Consider the following 19,615-nt stretch of genomic DNA (forward strand, 5'->3'; position numbering starts at 1 on the left):
TTCACAGCCCTCCACCAACAGCACCGTGGGGGTCAGAGCAACCCTCACACCTCCAGCCAACAGTCAGCAGGGGTGAACCAGGCTGCCCCCGTAGCAGGAGGATTATCCCCAGTGAGGCAGCATCTCCCCCAGGACTGGCTCATGCCACAGCACAGGAGTGACGTCCTCCTGCCTGAAGCCCACTGTGCCTCCAGAAGGGAAATGGAGAGTCTCGCTGTAGCAGTCCCTCACGGATGTCACAGCCCTTTCACTGAGCAACCAGTCCTGTGGCTCCCAGGAGGAGGGTGGCCCCTCTCTGCCACGTGCTGGAAGGCCAGGAACAGCTGAACCTGACCTGGCATGTCCAAGGACTTCCTGGTGCTGACAGAACCGAGCCTTCCAGGAACGTCCAGTCCTTGTGCGCTGGGAGATGCTCAGGGGCTAACCCAGGGCGTGACAACAGCAAGGACAATGGAACAAAACTACGTGGAGGGGAGGAGATTTAGGGTACCCAGCAACTCCCCAGAGCACCGTGTGGAGCCGGGGCCGGGCTCAGACCAGCCCGTGGACGAAGCTCGTGTCCAGGTGCACGATGAGCATGCGCAGGAAGGACATTTCCTTGCGCGTGTTCTCGAAGATGACGCGCGGGTCGTCGGACTGGCAGCGCAGGCAGTTGGGGGCCATCACCATGGCCAGGTTATTCACATCCATTTTTGTTCTGCCCACGTTTGATGGCTGAGCAAAGATCTGCAGAGAGCAGGAAGACATTCGGCTGGGGCAGCAGAAAAGGGCAAGGAAGTCCAAACACGCAGGCAAAGGTGCAAGGAGAGCAGAGATGGGGCCTCCCTTCAGGACAGTGCTCCAACAGCCACACAGGGGCAGAGCTCTGTGCTCTGACACAGCTGACAGCCCTGGCAGGCCGGGAACGGGCCCCAGGCTCCACAACACCAGCAGCAGGGTTTGTTGCTCCCATAAGGGACAAGGCCAGCAGGGCCCCCTCCCTCAAGCCCACCCTGAATACAGATAGGAGGTCCTAAAACCCGATGGCCCGGCACAGCTGCCCCACTAACCATGCCCCAGGCCCCTGGCCAGCAGGGCTGTGGGGGCTGCCTACCTGCAGGAAGTGGATGAGGTAACACAGCACCAGCCTGTTGAGCTCTGGCAAAAGCTGCACCACGGCCACAGCGGCGTCGGGGTTCTCGTAGTTGCTGATACACTCTTTGTAGAACTGCTGGGGAATCACTGGCTCCTCCAGCTCCCGATACCAGAGCTTGAGGAGAGAGGCTGGGCAGAAAGAAGGTGCATTAGAACACCTCTGGTCTCTTCCTCACCCCCTTCAGGGGCAACCTTGGCAGTGAGACAGAGGGCAGAGAAGGGATTTTGTGCTTGTGCTGCTTCACCTTATTACAGCCTTGGCTCTGAAACACTAAGGCAGCCAAACTAGCCAGTTAGTGGGAAACATTGGCTTCTACCTGCCTGCTCCTCCAGGAAGCAGCTCTGGGGCTGCCTAAAGGAGAGGACAGTGAGACCTGAAGGGCTCCCACTGCTCTGCCCAGCTTGCACAGCCTCCCTGCACCAGGGCCAGAGGATCCTCCCCACTCCCACTGTTTCCTCAATGGGCAGTGTTGGGAAAGGCAGTGAAAAGGCCCAACATGAAATCCCAGTCCATACAGACAGTCTGTACACAGCCCCAAGCAGCAGCACACCCAGGGGCTGCCCCTGCCCCTGCCCAGCAACACCCCTGCCACACTCCTGTACCTGGGATGTTGGGGTCACTCAGATTGCTCGGGATCCTCCACTGATCCACCTGCAGTTTCAGTGCATTGACTTCATCTATGTCACCAGGTATCCTGCAGAGACACAGCAAAGGTGCTTTTGAGAGCCAGCAGGGCAGTGTGCTGGGTGTGGCAGCTGCTCCTGGGGCCTCAGGGAGAAGGGAGCAGGCACCAGCAGCAGCTACAGGAGCAGTTCCTCAAGGAGAAGGGGGTGCCTGCTTTTACACACAGTCCTAAAGTGGGGGTAGAAGCAACATCTATCTCCTTCCCACTAGGTCAGAATCAACTACTGTCCTCATGAGGGACTGCTGTCCATAACCAGGCCTCTCTGCAGCACGTTCAGACCAAAGATCAGCAGCATCTCTGGCTGAATATACCAAGACATTAGAAATCCTCACAAGGCAAAGTTGAGCCTTACGCTGGCTACTTTAAACCATGTTTAGCTACTTGAAAAACTAATACAAATCTTAAATACAGAGCAAAATCACACACAGAAAAACCCAAACAAAGCCCTGTGTTCACCACACAGATTGTGTGTCTCTCTCCACTCCTCCTGTCCTGTGCAACACCAAAGCTGATGAGCTGCACTGCATGAGTTGCTCTGCCAGGAGCTCCTCCCTCCCCTGAGCTGGCCGGCCAGCACTGTTGATTCTGATGAAAACTCACTGCCTTGCCTGGGGATGAGCTGTCCCCTCCCTGTTAACACATGCAAACAGGTCAATGCTACTTCAGGAAGTGATTCCTGAACCTGGGGAAGGTTGGACTTTGTCCAATCCACAGTGCTACTCTCAGGCAAGAGGAAGCACCTGGAGGTCAATCTTGACTCCCTGGCTTTGAGGACTGACACGTGGGTGGTTCAAAAGTAACACAGTGCCCCAAAAGCTCACCTGAAAATCCCCTCTGTCTGTTCCCCTCCCAGGGCCAGGACCTGCTGTGACAGCTGTGTCTGCACCCAGGGCAGTTTGTTGCCTGGGAACATGTCCTGCTGGCGCAGCATGATCTCCTGCAGGGAGCTGCCGAAGAGCGACGGCGTGAGGATGGCGTTCCTGGCGTGCGTGATCTCCTCCACCGTGGGCTTGCGGAGGCCCTGAGGACAGAGGAGAGCTCAGCACAGCTGTGGCACAGCCAGACACAGGGAAACAGGGATGTAGGGATGGGGAGCAACCAGGACAGAGAAGAATGGCCGTGCACGTGGCCTCGCCAGCCTCCTGGCAGCACGGTTCTCGTTCTACAGCCTCCACTTCCTGACGTAAAGAGCTGCTCTGCTCATCAGGCCCAAGAGGAGCAGAGGAGACCACTTTAGGGAGTTTGGGGTGCTTTTGCAGGGATTCTGTTGCTGTGTTTTGCACTGTGAGGGCACTGCTCCACCTGCTGGGGGAGGCAGGAGGGAGCCTGGCCTGTCTGGCTGCGGGGAGGTCAGCAGAGGGCACCTGGACCCTGACACTGCTTGGCCATGGGACAGCTGAAAAACAGCCCTTGGGAGAAGGGAATTCCAGGTATTTCCAGCTCCAGGGGAAAGCTTTGCTCTCAGAGTGCTGAAACTCTTTGAAAAGCAGGCACTGGTACCTGTCCCTTCTGGCAGACACCAAGACTTGAGAGGGGCTTGGAATCTCCTGTGGCAGCAGTTTGGAGGAGCACAGAGCTGGCACAGGGGGACAGAGCTGGCACAGGGGGACAGAGCTGGCACAGGGGGACAGGCTGCCCAGCACGGAGGCCTTTGGCAGTGACCCTGCAGCCAAGAGGGAGGCACAATGGGGGGGAAGTTCCCCCCAAGCCCTCAGAGGGGCAGTGGCCAGGGCTGCAGTTGTGTGCCATGTGTGTCCCATCCTGCCCAGCCAGGATACCAGGAGCCTTCACCCCTCCTGAGGTATTTCAGCTATTTGCTTGCTGTACAACAAGTCCAGATGGCAGGGAGGCCCCACAGGGATTTGCAGAAATAAAAGATGACCAGATCTGGCTCAGAGACCTAGAATGGACAGGCTGAGGCCACCTGCCAGCTTTCACAGCCACAAACAGAACTGTGCAGAGGGAAGGGAGGAGGATTTTTACATAACACAGAGCACAGAGCTCCCCTTCACACCAGACATCTCTGCTGTGTGACTGTTTGAACTGGGAATGAACCACTCTGCAGTAAACCAGCTGCAAGACCCAGCCCATGCAAGCTCTCAGTAGAAAAGGGAGAATCTTCCCTCACATAAAGAAACTGATGGGCATCCTTTGCACAGACAGTTCCTTTTACCCTGGAGACAGGTACATGTCGGGTTTGTCTCTGTCCCCAGGGCCAGGGAGCACCCAGCCATGCAGCTGGCAGCATGGCAGGCACTGTCTGCCAGGAGGAGGATGGGACCCGGGCACAGCCTTCTCCCCACGCTCACGGGGAGATGCACCCTGAGCAAGCCTCCCCCACTCACTCTGTCTCCATCTCCCATCCCTGCAGCAGTGGTGATCTCTGAGTCCCTGGACTGAGTGCTCAGGTACCTGGGCAGCAGAGTGCCCCGGGCAGCCCCCAGGCCCTGCTCACCTTTTTGCCTCCAGTGACGGCCACTTTCTGGAGTTTGCGGTAGCAGTACTTGGCGTAGGTGCTAATGGGCAGACCTGGAGGGAAAGAGGAACGAGTGGTCAGCCCAGAGCACCGTGCACCCACCACCCCAGAGCCCTCCAGAGAGCTCCAGCACAGCAGTTCAGACGGGCACAAGGTGCCCTCTCCCTGTGTGGCAGGGCAGGACTGCTGGAACCTTGCACCCTGCAGCCTCCCAGCCCCACGGCAGGGAGTCAGTGCCAGCCGGGTGGGGGCTTGGAGGGATTCATCTCCTCGGGCAAGGCTCGAGGCTCGGGCAAGGCTCTGCCCTTCCCAGCCCCACTCCTGCAGATCTCCACCTCCCTCCCAGGAGCCAGCCCGTCCTGACTCAGGGCAGGGCACCAGCTCAGCGTTCACAGCCTGGGCACACACACACACCCCCCCAGTCCTGCCCGTGGCACAGCCAGGGCAAGAGCCTCCCAGACACAGGGCCAGGGATTTACATCCTGCCACACCACAGCCACAGAGCACACACTCAGCCTTCTGCCAGGGAAGGCTATCAAGTGTTTCCAACCAATTCCTTATGATCCAAGAACTTCAGTTCCCTGGCTAGTGGGAGAGGAGCAGCACAGAAAGGTGTGGGCGGGCAGAGAGGCAGCACCACTACCAAGAGTGACCTCAGGCCACAGGGAGAGGTGTGGGGAGGTGGCAGGTTCCCAAGGACATGCAGAAGGTTTCCTCATGCTCCTGCCTGCAGCCTCCTGGAACCCTTGTCCTGCAGGGCTCAGGGGTGCTCTGAGATGGGGAAATGGGGACCCTGGAGCCTGGGAACTGCACCTCCAGTCCTGCTGTCCTCCACAAGAGTGGCTGCTCTGGCTCTGCTTGGTTCAGTGAACTCTGCAGGCAGGATTCACAGAGCTAATCCCCCCGTGACACCAAGAGAAATGTTTGCAATGACAGAGCACTGATTGCTGGGAGAGTTTTTCCGAAACCATTGGCCTTTTGTTCTTGTTCAAGTAAAACCCAAACTGCTCGCTGAAAAGCAGTGAATAGATCTGCCCTGTTTGATTCCCTGCCAGGCCCAAAGCTTGCAGCAGAGTTCAAAATACTTGTGGCTTTGAAAATCTACATTCTGGTCAGATGCTCCACGTTTCAGATCAGCCTTTCACACACCCTAAGGCTTAGGTAAGCTGGCCTGAACCTGGAGGTCCTCAAACCCCTTAGCGCAGGAGGAGGACAAGCTCTTCCCAAGCAGAGCAACAATTCCCAAAGGTGAGAGTTATGTTGTCCCCTGTTCTCCTCTCAGACATCAGACAAGCCACAGTCCTTGGCTCCTCATGACAAAACAAGCACTCCCTGCCTCCACCAACCTGCCTCACAGCTGGAACAGTCTGTCCTCACCACTGGAGCCCTGCCAGAGGAGGTACAACAGCATTCCCATCCCCCACAGGCAATGGGAAGGAAAGCCAGTTTTAAAAATTTCTCTCTCCACAATACCTAAAGCAAAACATTCACTGTAAGCAAAAATCTCGCTATTCCCAGGCATGATTTACACTGGGAATGTCTAAGGACTACAGGAAACAAACCCAGTGAGCTGCTCTGTGGTGCTTCACTCTCCCAGGTTACAGCCTCTGCTGTCAGCTGTGAGACACACCCCGAAGGGAGGTGTCACCCCTCACAGAGGGGATGGGAACGGGGCTGGACCCTGTCTCTGCATCCCAGCAATTATGCAGGAGGCAGCACATTCAGAACTAATAATAGGAAACATTTTCCCACACTGTAATTAGACCATGAAACCCATTATCACCCCAAAAGATGAACAAGGTTTGCAGAGGAACTGGTGTCTTGCAGAGCCTGATGCGTGGGCAGCAGACACGTCTGCTTGAAGCCTGGTTCATCCTTTCCCAGGAAGATCCCTGGTCCTGGGAACAGCCTAAAACATCCAGCACTTTCTGCAGCGAGGCCTCCTGCTCAACATGGCAACCCAAAGGGGCCTGTTGGGGCCACACCTGAGGGCGACCAAGTTTGAAGCAACTGAGAAACAAACTTGGTGCCTGCACAAGAGGCTGGAGGAGCTGCTGCCCACAGACCTGAACGGCCAAAACAGCAGCAGGAGCCCCGAGGAACAGGGTGAGCAGCTCTTGCCCTGCTGAGCACAGAGGCCATGAGGCAGAAGCCGCCTGCCCCGACAGGGACACGGACATGACATTCCCGGCTCCAGGGCACCGGCAGGGTGGGATGGGCAGCAGAGACGTGGAGAGGCCAGGAGGCACCCAGTGAGCTGCTGAGAGGAACATGTGGGAGAGGAGCAGAACTCAGCCTCAGCTCTCCCAAACCAGCAGCCTGACCCACCCATCTGGTGTTTTGGGAACGCTCAGCCAGCTCGTGGCTCCCGAGCTCCTCACACACAGCCTGGGGTCCCAGCACGGGGCACAGGTGCCCCCCACGCCCCTTGGTGCAGGGCCAGGCAGCTTTGTCTGCACCACCTGGACAGGGCTAATCCTGAGGGCAATTCCACTTGGGTGAGCACATCAAGAATCTGAGAAATCAAAGATGATCTGTTATTTCCTGTGGTACCACAGTAGCCTCAGGAGCTCAGGAACAGAAAACTATAACAGCCCACACAGTGAAAAACAGTTTTCAAGGGAAAATATTTCTGTGTGCCAGCCTAGAAACACATGTGAAGAGCATCTTAAAAGAATCTCTCCTTTTACAACAAGTTAAAATCCAGACACATGCAGGAACGTACCTTCTGGAACAGACTGGAATGCTTCCCTGCCAAAAAATGTCTTAAAAATGCATCAAACAGTGCGGATTCAGGACCTGCCTATGGGACATGTATTTTAGCACAGGAAGAAGCTGTTGCCTGGGTATTTCTCTGATCTACCACGGCCTCCTGGACCTCAGCCAGAGGCAGGGGCTGAGACCAGGATCCCGTCTTACTTTAGCACGGGGGAGGTGCCCCCAAGCAGCTCAGCTGGGCTTGGCACCAGCAGTGCTGCTCTCCTGGCTTAGATCCACCCAGGCACCCCCATTTCATGGCACTGGTTTAGCTGCTTTTCCTCACACCACCAGTGCCTCCTTCTGCATCCCAACAGTGCTCCTCCCTCACCATTCCTTACGTGGGAAATGCCGTATTCAGCAGCCCAAAGGGCCGTATGAGCCAGCAGCCTGCACCTGTCACCAGGATCAGAAACAGATACAGGATGTCTGAAAAAGGAGTCTTCCCCTTCCAAAATCTCCTGGCTAGCAGCAGGTGGGCAATCCCCTGAGGCAGTGCTGCACCTGGACCAGTAACCAGCAACAGACACACTTCCCTTCCTCGAATTTGTCCCATTTCTTCCTAAGCCTCTTTATGCTCCCAGCCCACACCACCCCCTGCTCTGCCAACCCCTCACGATCTCATTCTGTGCTTCAGGACAGAGTGCTCTGGGCCCTGCTGCCCAGCACCAAAACCAGGCAGCTTCCAGCTCTGCTGCTTCCACAAACGGTGAGAAACGTTCTTCTTGCTTTGCCCAGGTGACCTAAAGTTCCTTTCAGCCCATTGACCTTCTCCCCTGTGCCCTCCTGCAGGCCCAGCTCCCGTGTCACCTCCCCTGCCACACCTGGGCAGGATGTGCAGGGTGGGCACAGCACGACACTGTCGAGGGCTGCTTTGTTCTCTGTCCCTTTCCTACAAGCTCCTGATCCTCTGTTTGGTTTGTGCCCACTTCCCAGCACTGTGCACGTTTCTGGAAATTCACATATGAGCTTCAAAATGTCCCTCCCTCCTCTAAACGGCTCCAGTCAGGGACTGGACAACGTGTACAACGCAGCTTCTGGTGACACGACTTTCTGTGCTGCTCGATGGCTCTGTCACCCACCCTCACCAGAGCCCTCTGCACCCCTCACTTCTGCAGTCCTGAATGATTTTGTAGCAGCACTGAGCTGCCAGCTCATGATTTGTCTCCTTGTACAAACCCAAAGCCCAGCTTACATTCCTGCTGGATCAGCAGACAATCCTCCTTCTGAAAACACAGCATTTATTTCTACCTGTTATTCTGCCTTTCAGTGGGTTACTGATGCATGAAAAGATCTCGCACCACCTTCACGTTTCATTTACTCGCAGGGAATTACACTAGAAGATGAAGATTGCAGTGGTAAGTGTGGGAAACTTCAAAATTCTTTCTCTGGGTATATGTCAGATGGTAAATGTTTACTCACCTAAGTGTTCACAAGCCTCTGCACTGAAGGGAGTGTGTGTGTGTGTGAAATCACTACTTCAACTCCATTTTTCACTGAAAGATTTACACAGATGCTTTATCTGCTACTCAGTTCTGACTGAAGACAGTATATTTAACTTCCTTATGGGTTTCTCTGCTAAATTGCTGCTACACCATCCATAAGCATCCTCACATTTCAGAGCCACTACTGAACTTCTCACAACAGCCTTGCAGCTTCAGGGATCCTACCACCCCTCCCACGCCTGGCAGATGGGGCTGGTGGAACAGAAACAGGTGTTCCAGGGAACAGCCTCACCTTTCCAGCCAGCAGCAGACACAACCTGGCGTGGTCCTGCAGGATCTCCCCTTACTTCAGGTGCAACTCTGAGGTCAGGCCCCAGAAAAAGTCCCCAGAGTTATCAGTCACCAGTGAGCTGCTGGCTCTGCTGAGCCCCTGCAGAGCAGCTCATCTGTCCTGCAGCTCCCAGCCCCTGCCACAGCAGCTCCTCTGTCCTGCAGCTCCCAGCCCCTGCCACAGCAGCTCCTCTGTCCTGCAGCTCCCAGCCCCTGCCACAGCAGCCTCCTGGGCCAGGAAAGGACAAGAGGAAACAGCCCCAGGCTGTGCCAGAGGAAATCCAGACTGGATATAAAGGAAAACATCTTCACTGCAAGGGTAAGGAGGCACTGGGACAGGCTGCCCAGGGCAGTGCTACCATCTCCAGCCCTGCCTGCAAGTATTAAATACCACGTAGATGTGGCACTTGGGGACATGGTCAGTGGTGGCCTTGGCAGAACAGTTGGACTCGATGGCCCCAGAGGGCTTTTCCAGCCTTAATGAGTGTGTGATTCCATGAAAGGAGCAGTGTGTGGGACCTGCCAGCAGAGCCCTGGCTGAGGCCACACACGCACGGCTGACTGGCAAGTGCTTCATTGTGGAGACTTGATGAAGTTCTCCTGGCGTGCCTTTTGCATCACATTGCACATATTTGAATGTATTGATAAAATATACACGATAGAAGCAAAACAGAATATCCTGAGTTGGAAGGGACCCACAAAGATCATCGAGTCCAACTGCTGGTGCTCTATTTTTATATTTTAAATATACTGTTTGTTCTTAGGTTAAAACTACCCCTATCTCCCTAAGCACACCTCCAGCACATGCAATATTGACATATAATTCAATAGAACAACCTGCTCAGCCCACAGGCAGCACACCCTGCACAGAGCAATCTCCATGGAGTTGTCCCATAAAGATGTGTAAGTCCCTCTGAGCACAAGCAAAACGAATTCTCGAAGGCTCAGAATGGGCTGAACTCTCCTGGGCATGAACAGGAAAGGAAAAACATATTCCTACCAGCAATGTAATATTTCTGTGCAATTTCAGGTCTCTGCTCCAAATCCCAGCAGAGAGAGAGAGAAATAATGAACAGTGAAGCGCAGGGGCTCCTGCCCAGGGCCCTCCTCAGCCACCTCCCTGGCAGCTGCCTCGTGACACAGGGGGACACAGCAGTGACACAGGGTGACACAGCAGTGACACAGCAGTGACACAGCAGTGACACAGGGAAGCCACCAAAGGGAGCACAGCTGCCTGCTGGTGTCAGGTAGGGCTCAGGAATGCAGGAGCTGGACTCCAGCTCTCACAGGTTACAAACACCTGATAGGAACTGCTGCCTGATAGGAATTCACAGAGCTGACTCAAGTTTCCTGAAAGCAATGTAAAAAAAATACTGAATGGGCCTTGTCCAGCAAGACTTTAGTCAGACAAAGTGTTATCCTGCAGCCAGCAGTTGAACTGAGCCTGGAGGAATGTGGGAGCTCTTGTTCTCTCAGCAGAGACACCACTGCAGGCCCTGGGCTGTCAGGGCTCAGGAAGGGAAGCCAACACTGGAGAGAGGAAGGCAGTGTCCTTCCCCAGGCACACCATCCTCCCTGGAGGGCCTCAGGTTAGGCAGTGGTTCACAAAATCCATCGACATGACTGAGACAGGATCTCCTCAACACACTGGCTCATGTGGCTTTTAGCACTGGAACACACTAGGAACTCCGTGGCATTCACCAACCAGCTGAATTACAGCCCTAAATTAAAATCCCTTTTCTCACACAACTGTGACTGGAAGGGCCCCCACCTGTCCCACATGCAGCCCAGCTGCCACCCACACTGCTGATCCATGCTCCGGTCAAAGCTCACGGACCAGCCACTCACCAGGGAATTCTTCCCAAGTCTATCCACTTAAAAAAATGGTCTGATTTTCAGCAGAGCTCAGAATCCCTGCCTGCCTGAGCTCAGTGCAGACCTCCCTCTTGGCTCCCTGTGCCTCCCCTTACCTTCATCCTCAGTGTTTTGTTTCCTCTTTTTCCTGGATTTCGAGTTCTTCTTGTTTTTCAGATCCACAAGCTCCTTGATGTGCTGGGCAACTGAAGAATCAAAAGAGATTACCAATGTGATATATTAAAATACCAAAGGCTGGAAGTGCCCCTGGCTGTGGCAGCCAGCCTGACTCCAGCACGAGAGGAGCCTGGGGAAAGGTCCTGCAGCACAGCCCAGAGTGAGGGGCCCAGAACATCACTCAGCTTCTCCAAATGGCCAAACAGTTGAGAAGCCCAAATAAACTTGCTGCCTGAATAGCAGCAGAAGGAACAATCCCCTCAGATAGCTCAGAGTGCTCCTCCCTGCTGCCTGAGCTCCGGGCCAAGTGCAGCTGGAGGGAAGGGTTTGGGGAGAAGAGACAAGGGCAGAGGAACCACAGAAAACCCAAACTAGTGCTGCACACCCAACAGCTCGGTGAAGGAATCCCACATCAATGCTACAAGCACAAAATCAGAAGGAAAAGGTTGGCACTGCAGCACTGCTTGTCCCTGGTGCCACCTCTGCTGCTGCACCCACGAGCAGGGCAGGGCGGTGCTGGGGCAGAGCTGCACCCACCCTGCACATCAAACACAGCCCTCACACACCAGGGGGAAACAGGAGCTCTGCTTTCTGGCCTGAGACTGGACAGGATGTGGGGAGTGCTGTTGTTTTCACTCCATATTAAAATTGGGGAATATATGCTGGGCTGGTCCCCAGACTTGTGAAAGACAGAGAAATTGCACCAAAAGCCTGCATTCTTCAGGGTCACTGACTGTGCCAAGCCAAGGCCTATTCCCAGTTTTTGCTGTGGCTCCCTTAAAAACTTAGGTATTAACAACCATCCTTTTTTTTTTTTGTTTTTTGCCCACTCTAAGGAACTTAGAAGTAAACTCTTCAGATTGCACTTTATTATTACTCATTTACTTACTTAGAAATAAATGTCTTCAGAGAACCCAAAGAAACTCTGCCACCGGTGGGTCAAAATCAGCTCATTTCAGTGCTGAGGATGAGGTGAGCATGTTCTTTGTCAGACACAAGTGAGAACTGGAAGGGCATGAGCTGGTGGCAGCTTCATCCCACTGAGGAAGGAGGAACTCGCCCAACACACTGTGCTTTCACTGACAGAGCCCACAGCACTGGCTGGGGAATACCTGTCCTTTTAAAACCCAGACAACCCTGACTAATCAGGCGTTGGAATGGGCTGCCCAGGGAGGGGGGGGATTCTCCATCCCTGGAGGTGTTTAAGAACAGACTGGATGTGGCACTGAGTGCCATGGTCTAGGAACTGTGCTGGTAGTGGATCAAGGGTTGGACTTGATGATCTCAGAGGTCCTTTCCAACCCCTCTGATTCTATGACTTTATGATTTTACGATTCTATGACTAAGTGGCACAACCCCCCAGGATGCTGCCGGGCACAGAGGAGGCGCGTGAGGCACTTACTCTTTTCGTCGCTGTCAAGGTGGCGGTAAATGTAACCTTCCAGGTAAGACTGAAACTTGGGTGATGGGGAGAAAAAGGCCAGGCTGATGGCCATCAGTTCCCAGCCCCAGGCCAGGCTCCGGTAGCACATGTTGTCCGTCGTCTGCCGGATCAGTTGTATGTAGAGCTCATCCCGCAGCCCCTGCACGCTCCAGCACTTGGTGACCGTCACCAGCGCCACGTGGTTGCGGTCCAGGCGGCTCTGGCGGTCCCCCATGTAGCTCTGCACCAGCTTGAACATCTCGCACGCCTCCTTCTTGATGGCGCGGTTGCTGGTGATGAGCATGGGCTTTTTGATGGAGCCGCCGTTCCAGGACAGCATGTTGGAGATGGAGATCCTGCGGCGGAAGATGCCCTGCGTGTGCATGTTGAGGTTTTTGGAGGCCCAGTCTGCCATGCTGCTCTGGGAGATGGGCTTCCGGAGCGTGTTGTAGGGGAAATGGCATCCCACGCAGCCGCCGCGCTGCCCGCTGCCCTCCTGCTTGGGCTCCAGCTCGATGGTGCCAGGCTGTGGAGAACGACACAAGTGTGAAATAAGGGCAGCTTAAATGACCCAATGTGAGTCATGAAGCTACCAGGAACTGCACAGGGGTGAGCCTGTGCAAACATGACTTGGGGCAGAACCTGTGGCTGACACCCACAGTCCTGCAAGAGCCTGGCTGGCACAGCCACACACTGGGACAGGGAGCAACAGGCTGAGTGTCCAAGCTGTCCCAGAGCTCATGGGAACAGCCCAGTCCCAGAGCAACCAAGGCTGGGGAGCTGAGCATCACCCCACTCCTCACCTCTCAGTTCCTGTGGAGCTCCAGGAGGCAGGTGGGGACACCAGGAGGTAGCAGAGACTAGAGCAGCCACAGCAATATGAGCACTGCTTCCTTCTCAGCCTTACCCACTGCGGTCCCTACAATCCCATACCTGTTCCCTACCTTCGCTATTTTTCCAAGTTCTGGCAAAAAAACCCCAACCCCACCAAACAAAACCAAATCAACACGGCCAGCAACCCTCCAGAGCTGCCTGTGCCTGGACAGTCTCTGCACCAGAGGTGTTGAAATCACGTGTCTCAATTCCACCAGGACCTTCCCAATGGAAAGACTGATGCGACACACAAACAGGACAGGAGCAGCTGAGAGGCACACAGGAGAAGGGGCACAGGTATTTTGAGGCTCACCCAGGTAGGAGAGATCATGTTTGAGTTGGTGAAGTAAAGGAGACCAGGTAGCTGTGCGAGTCAGCTGCCATCTGCAGTGCTGCCAGATCCCACAGACCCACCAGGGCCTCTGCCACACCAGCCCAGGTCCTCAGCAGCCACAGGGAAGGCTCCAGCTGTGGCTACAGAGGTGCTTCTGCAAGTCCTGCTGCACAGGACTCAGGGACATCTCTGCCACACGCTCCCCATCGGCACAACCTTCCCCAGGTTAAATCAGAATTGCTCACAGGACTGAGTTGGTTTTTTTTCAGAGAAGTGAGAACAGCAGCTCCCACCCACAGCCTGCAGTGATCAAACTCACCTGCTCCAGGGACAAGCCCACTGATCACAGGTTCAGACATCAGCAGCACAGACAGAGACCTTCCTTCCTCCCAGACTCTGCACTTTACACGTGCAGCCCTTGCCATCCTTTCCCAGCAGTCACTACAGATAACTGCATCATTAGAGCCTTGGCAGTACTGGTCCCAAGAAAACATGTAATGATTGCTTGAGAGAAAAGATACTTCTTTTGTCCATCCAGAATTCTTAGTTTTGGATGGGAGTGGCAGCCTGGGACACATTGAACCCAAGCACCCAAAAAATTGTTTTAGGAAAGAGATTATTTTGTTAGACTTGAAACTCCCACAAGGAGCAGCCAAGAGCTAAAGAGCCCACATTTCACTCTGTGTTCTCCAAGGGGATCACTAACAAGCAGGAAAAAGCCAGGCAAGATAATCTAGAGCTTTTTGCTTTTTAAAGGAAGACAAAAAACACATGCAGTAAATTTTGGTTTTGCAGTGGAAAAAGTGAAATTAAACATGTACTTTCCTTCTTTGCAGACCACCTTTAACTTGCCTGCCACACTCTGCTCTGGTCATGGTCTACAGTCAACCCCAAACTACACATTAGTGCTGAGAAGTTGGGAAGTCAGTCAGCAAGTCAGTATTTTCTTCCTTGCTCAGAGGAACTGCTGAACTCACCAAAGAGGCTCGTGCAGGCCAGTCCTTCCCTATCTCACACCCAACATGCCCCTACATGTGCATGATGGGATTAGCACACGTCACATTCCACCTCTTATTGCCAGCCAGGGGCACAATCATTTCTCCTCTTTTCCTACACTGTGCTTTGTCTCCTTTGAGTTCCTCCTCTACTTCCTCACCCTCTCTCTGAATTCGCTCAGCATACTGACTAAAAACCCCTGCCTGCAGTTCTCTGCCATCTCCACATCCTCAGTCTCCTTCAATTCCCCTTCCCTGCCCAGGGTTGGTTTTCCTCCTATCACTCTTCCTGCTCCTTCAGTGTCTTCCTTCTGAGGAGTCACCTCCTCGTGCTCTCTCAAGGTTCAGCAGGCTCAGGGTTCTCTCCTCTGCTCTCTCTGAAGTTGCTCTCACTCACACAGCTCCCCAGCTGTTCTCTCTGCACTGACAGCACACAGCCACCTGTGCTCAGCCTGTCTCAGAACCTCTGCCCACCCTCCTTGGATAAGGAGATTCCTCATCTCCTGGTTCTCCTCTCCATCACACAGGCCCAGCACAGGACATCACTGATGACTCGAGCCACTCACTGCCATTTTCAGGTAAGGCAGCAATTTTCCTGCCACATTCTCTGCAACTTCCTCCTCTCCTTACTTGGACTCTTACATTTCTGAGTATTTCTGTGAATATTTCTCTATTTATTGACTCTTTGCCTTTACCAAAACATTCATCTCCTCAAATCTTCCCCTGTATTCTCCTTTCCCATATTACCACACATGAACTATTATTCTTCATTTTCAAGGCCAACAGCCTATCCCCAAACCACCATCTCTTGTGCATAATCAAGACATCAAGTCTCAGCTCTCCCTGTCAATGCAACGAGGTGTAGCACAGCTGGAAGACCAGAGAGCAGTTTTCCACCAGGTCTGAAGAGGCTGTGAAATGAAATTCCTGAACTATTAACAGTAGGTTGTGTAAACCTGATCTGGCTCTGTGCCTGAAAAATGGGAAATGCAGGAACACGACATCAGTTTTCCAAAAGCTCTCAGGTGACAGCAAGGTGCTTGGCAAACTAAATTCTGCAGAAGTGCTGTGTCACAGAGATAAATGGGCTTTAAAATAACAAACACTGGTTTTCCTAACATCTCCATTTGATCCTCAGGAACTGGGAGGGGGAACAGCATATGAGGAACCACTAGGAAAAGGAGAGAGAAAGAGGAATGGCTGCCTCGTGGCCGTGCAAATCCTGAACTCAGATCACGCCAGCACAGGAAGGACAAACAAGGGGCAAGGGCTTCCAGCAAAGACATGAGTGACAGTAAATTGATCAGGCAGCAGATTTATTAACAGAGCAGTGCTGAGAGCTTGCTGGGCACGGGCCCTTAGTCCCTGCGACTCTTCCTCCTCTCACACCCTTGGTGTGAGAGGAGGAAGAGTCGCAGGGACTAAGGGCCCGTGCCCAGCAGGCCCTCGGTGTGAGAGCTGTGAAGCTTTGTGACCTGCTTCCTATTTTGCAGGCACAGATGTGTTTGGAACTAAAACCCACCTCCCCCCCGCCACGAGGAGCAGTTCTGCTCAACCACGACAGCCCCGGCAGAGGGGCTCCCCCCCGATCCCCGCGGTACCTGCGAGGAGTGGCGGGCGGCATCCGACGAGGCCGAGCTCGTCTGGCCGGTCGCGTTCTTCTCCAAGGAATCTATTTTCTCAAAAGTCCTCTTCTGCCTCGCCGCGTCCTGCGGAGCGGCGGCGGCGGCGTCGCCGGGAAAGCCTTCCCTCATCTCCAGGCCCTGCCTGTACAGAGACCTGTTGCTGGCTGAGACGTCGTCCCTGGAGCTCCGGCTGACGCATTTTTTCAAGTGGTCCGACTGAAACCTGACCTTGCTGCTCTCTGCTGGGACGCCGCTCTCCAGGCTCTCGGCGTCCAGGCTGGCTTTGCTTCCCCTGCAGGCTGCTGACCTGCCCACCACCGCGCGCATCTCGGCGATCACTTTATCGTTCAGGGCTGTCAGCTCGCTGCTGCTGCCCACCGAGCCGGGTCTTACCTGACCTGTTCCTTGCCTCCTTCCTTTCCTTTTCCTCAAGCTTGGAGAAGGGCCAGTGGAATAACCAGAATCCTGGTGGCTTATGCCGGTTGGGTACTCCTGAGTCTGCAGGCTGTTCTGACGACTGTGGTGGAGCTCCATGTTCTTGAGGACGTTGGCTTCCAGGATCCTCCAAGACTGCTTGAAGCTGTCCTTTGAAGCAAGCTGACCAGGCAGTTTAGTGGAGGCATCGGCTGTTGCAGCAGCAGAGTGGGAGAGTTTGGCAGATTGGTCAACATTGACCATATGTTTTATGTATTCCCTGCCAGCCGGGCTGTATTCGGTGGAAGAGGGATTTCTTGCGTGCTTCTTTGTAGCTTGTTGCTGTTGCATACTGGGATGCTGCAATAACTTGGTTGGCTGCAGCTGCTTTTTTAAGCTATTGCTTGGTGACCTGGGTGGAGACGTGCCACTCACAGCAACGCTCTCTGTGTCCATGTCCACTGGGGGCTCATCATAAATTGGCGACTCTAGAGATGGCTCATCGTATATGGGGGCAGGGGAGGCATATTTGGGGGATGCAGGCTGGGGGGTTCCTGTCCGGCTCCTGGGAGGTGTTTGAGAAGTTGGGCCATTCATCAGCACCAGGCAAAACCCCCCATTCTCCGTCTTTTTGATCTGCATAGACTGCTTTGTGTCTCCTGTCTGCTTTGCCGCTCCAGGGCTCTGGGACGTGGACTGAGGCTGGGCATATATAGCTGGTTTTGGAAGAGATTTTGGGCTGCTGGGTTCTGGAGTGCTCTGCAGCTGAAGTGAACTGTTTGAAAAGCTCTGTATCTGCCTCAAACTGTTCACCTTCACCAACATGGCTGCTTTCGTGCCTGGCAGAGGCTGCCACTGGGTAGGAGTCTCCCTAAAAGAAGAAAGATACAAATACAGGCCATTATTGAAGAATTGTATTACCTGGAGTACCCTCTACGTCTACACAAATACCACAAAGGTCCTTTCAAGGCGCCTGAAGATTCCCCAACCAGTTACATCAGCATGTTCTTTTTCCCTGGAGATCCCCCTTCCTGAAACAGAACCCCACTCTTGTTACACACCTGATAAACTCCTGAGTCACGAGCAGCAGAACGAGGTGAAATGAGTTCATCATAGTATAACCTGTCTGGTATCAGCAGCACTGAGATAGGACACAACCCACACTTCCCAAACTCAGCAGCCAGCATGGCACCCAGAACAACCAGCTGGAGATGAGCGACTTATTCTGGACCACTCAAGCATTTCGTTAGAAAATAATCCCAAGTATCTGCCTTTGGATTATCCAGTTACAATGACAGTCCTTCCAGACCACGCTATTTTTTTGATTTAAGTTTCCAGATGCATGTTTATTTTGCAGAAAAACCTATGAGGTCTATGGGAAGTGCATAGGGACAGCCACCCTCAGCTTAGGACGTGTCACACCCCCACACAGCATGCCAAGCCTCCTCCCAGTCCTGATGCACTCGGTCTGGTTCCCTTGGCCACACCAACTGGCCCTGCTCAGGTCTCGTGGCTGTGAAACCCTCCTCTGACCCGTAGTGGTACTCGGGATCACAACCCAGTGTGCCCACTGTAACAGCCCAGTTCCAAGGGCACTTTCTGCAGCAGAACAACAAGGTGCTGTCAGGGCACAGCCACAGCCAGTCTGTGTTTGTGAGCTCTGAGGAAAAGAGAAGGGAAAAGCTGCTAAACCAGCCCAAGCTTCCAGGTTTTCCAAGGCACCACTGTCCCCAGGAAGGGCTCCTTGAACCTGGCCCCATTTTGTTCCCTACCCCCAGGTACCTTCCACCAGCCATCACGGGGTAAGGCCTGAGGGCACACTGCATGTGCCCTGTCTGTGGCAGGAGATGTTCCCCTCACACCTTCACAGCCACTTTGCTCTGTTTGAATCTTGAGCTTGCTTCCCACTCCACACTGTCCTGTGCTGGCAGACAGACCCCCCTCCACTGCACATCCAGAGCTGCCTCCCAAACCTGCCAAGCCCCAAACCTGGACACCCCACCCCTCCTGCCCCTCTCTCCTGCTCTCCATAGCCCTTTTTTTCACCTGCTGGGTCCCAGCCCCCTCCTTCAGCACAGCTTCCCTAGGATGCTGTGCCTGTCCTCCCCATGGCTATCCCACCAGTGCACCTGTGTGGGTGTCCTGTTTCACCTGCTCCACCCCAGTTACCTACCCCACATCATCTACCCCACACCCAGTGCCCCACATCTGCTCAAAATCATTGCCCTGCTAAGGGGGTGGTGTGCCCCTTCCCCACCCACCGCTTACCACGTTTTTGGCAAAACATGCTCTGGGATGGCACCTGGTCCCTGCAGATCCCACCCTGGCACAGCGCACCAGGAGAGGCACGGCTGGCACTGCCCTGGCACTGCCCTGCCACGGGCGCGGTGCTGACCCCTGGCCAGGGTCCAAAGGCCTCACCACCCTCTGGCTGCACCTCCCCTTTGAAGGACTGGCTCCCTTCCCACAGGAGAGCCCATACAGCTCCCTCGTGCACCCACCCCGGTACCCAGAGCAGGCTGAGAAAGAGCTGCACCCTCTGCTTCGCACCCCGGGGCGCCCCTCGCTCTGTGACCTCCTGAGCATCTCCCACTAAGGCACGAAGGGTTTTATTCCAAAGGTGCTGATGGCAGGGTGGGATGGCATTTGTGAGGACATGCAGCCCCAAAACCCAGCAGGTATCCCTCCCTGGGGGACACGGGGCCTGCTCTCACACCGGTGCATCCGTCCTGTGAGTGGCCAAACCCCAGTGCCAAACACAAGCATTGCTGAAGACCTGCCTGTTCCTCGAAGAGCTCCTGGACTAACAGGAAGAACCAGAGCAGCCACACTTGGTAGGCTTTTAAGTGGGTATTTCTGACACCCCCACGGCTGTATCAGCAGCACAGAAGAAACACTGTCAACCAGCAAGCAGGACAGAGCCACCCACGGGCTCCTGACTCAGCAGGCAGAGGGTGAGAGACCGGGAGGGATTTTAGCTCAACCCTACAGCCAGAGCAGTGCCTGGAACAGCACCACACAGTTGTTGGGTCACAGGGTAGCAGGGCCCTGAGCTGCAGCTGTGTCCCCCTGCCTTGCACAGCTCCAGCTAT

At 54.4% G+C, this 19,615-nt stretch overlaps 1 protein-coding gene across 1 annotated transcript in view; it reads right to left on the reverse strand.

The window, feature by feature from the left end:
• Positions 1-512: 512 nt before the first annotated feature.
• The window catches only part of LOC114067402 (rho GTPase-activating protein 39-like), a 51,602-nt gene continuing 32,499 nt past the window's right edge, over positions 513-19,615 (reverse strand). Inside the window, exons 3-10 of the mRNA XM_027902799.1 lie at positions 16,086-17,394; positions 12,262-12,808; positions 10,799-10,888; positions 4,276-4,349; positions 2,642-2,841; positions 1,738-1,829; positions 1,094-1,263; positions 513-726 (exon numbers count right to left, since the gene is read on the reverse strand). Coding sequence (XP_027758600.1) covers positions 532-726; positions 1,094-1,263; positions 1,738-1,829; positions 2,642-2,841; positions 4,276-4,349; positions 10,799-10,888; positions 12,262-12,808; positions 16,086-17,394 — 2,677 coding nt within the window. The 3' untranslated portion in view covers positions 513-531. The remainder of the gene's footprint in view (positions 727-1,093; positions 1,264-1,737; positions 1,830-2,641; positions 2,842-4,275; positions 4,350-10,798; positions 10,889-12,261; positions 12,809-16,085; positions 17,395-19,615) is intronic.

The sequence above is a fragment of the Empidonax traillii genome, unplaced genomic scaffold (assembly GCF_003031625.1).
Source record: "Empidonax traillii isolate 1590-97213 ecotype Southwest subspecies unplaced genomic scaffold, ASM303162v1 scaffold911:size244615, whole genome shotgun sequence".
NCBI classification, from domain to species: Eukaryota; Metazoa; Chordata; class Aves; order Passeriformes; family Tyrannidae; genus Empidonax; species Empidonax traillii.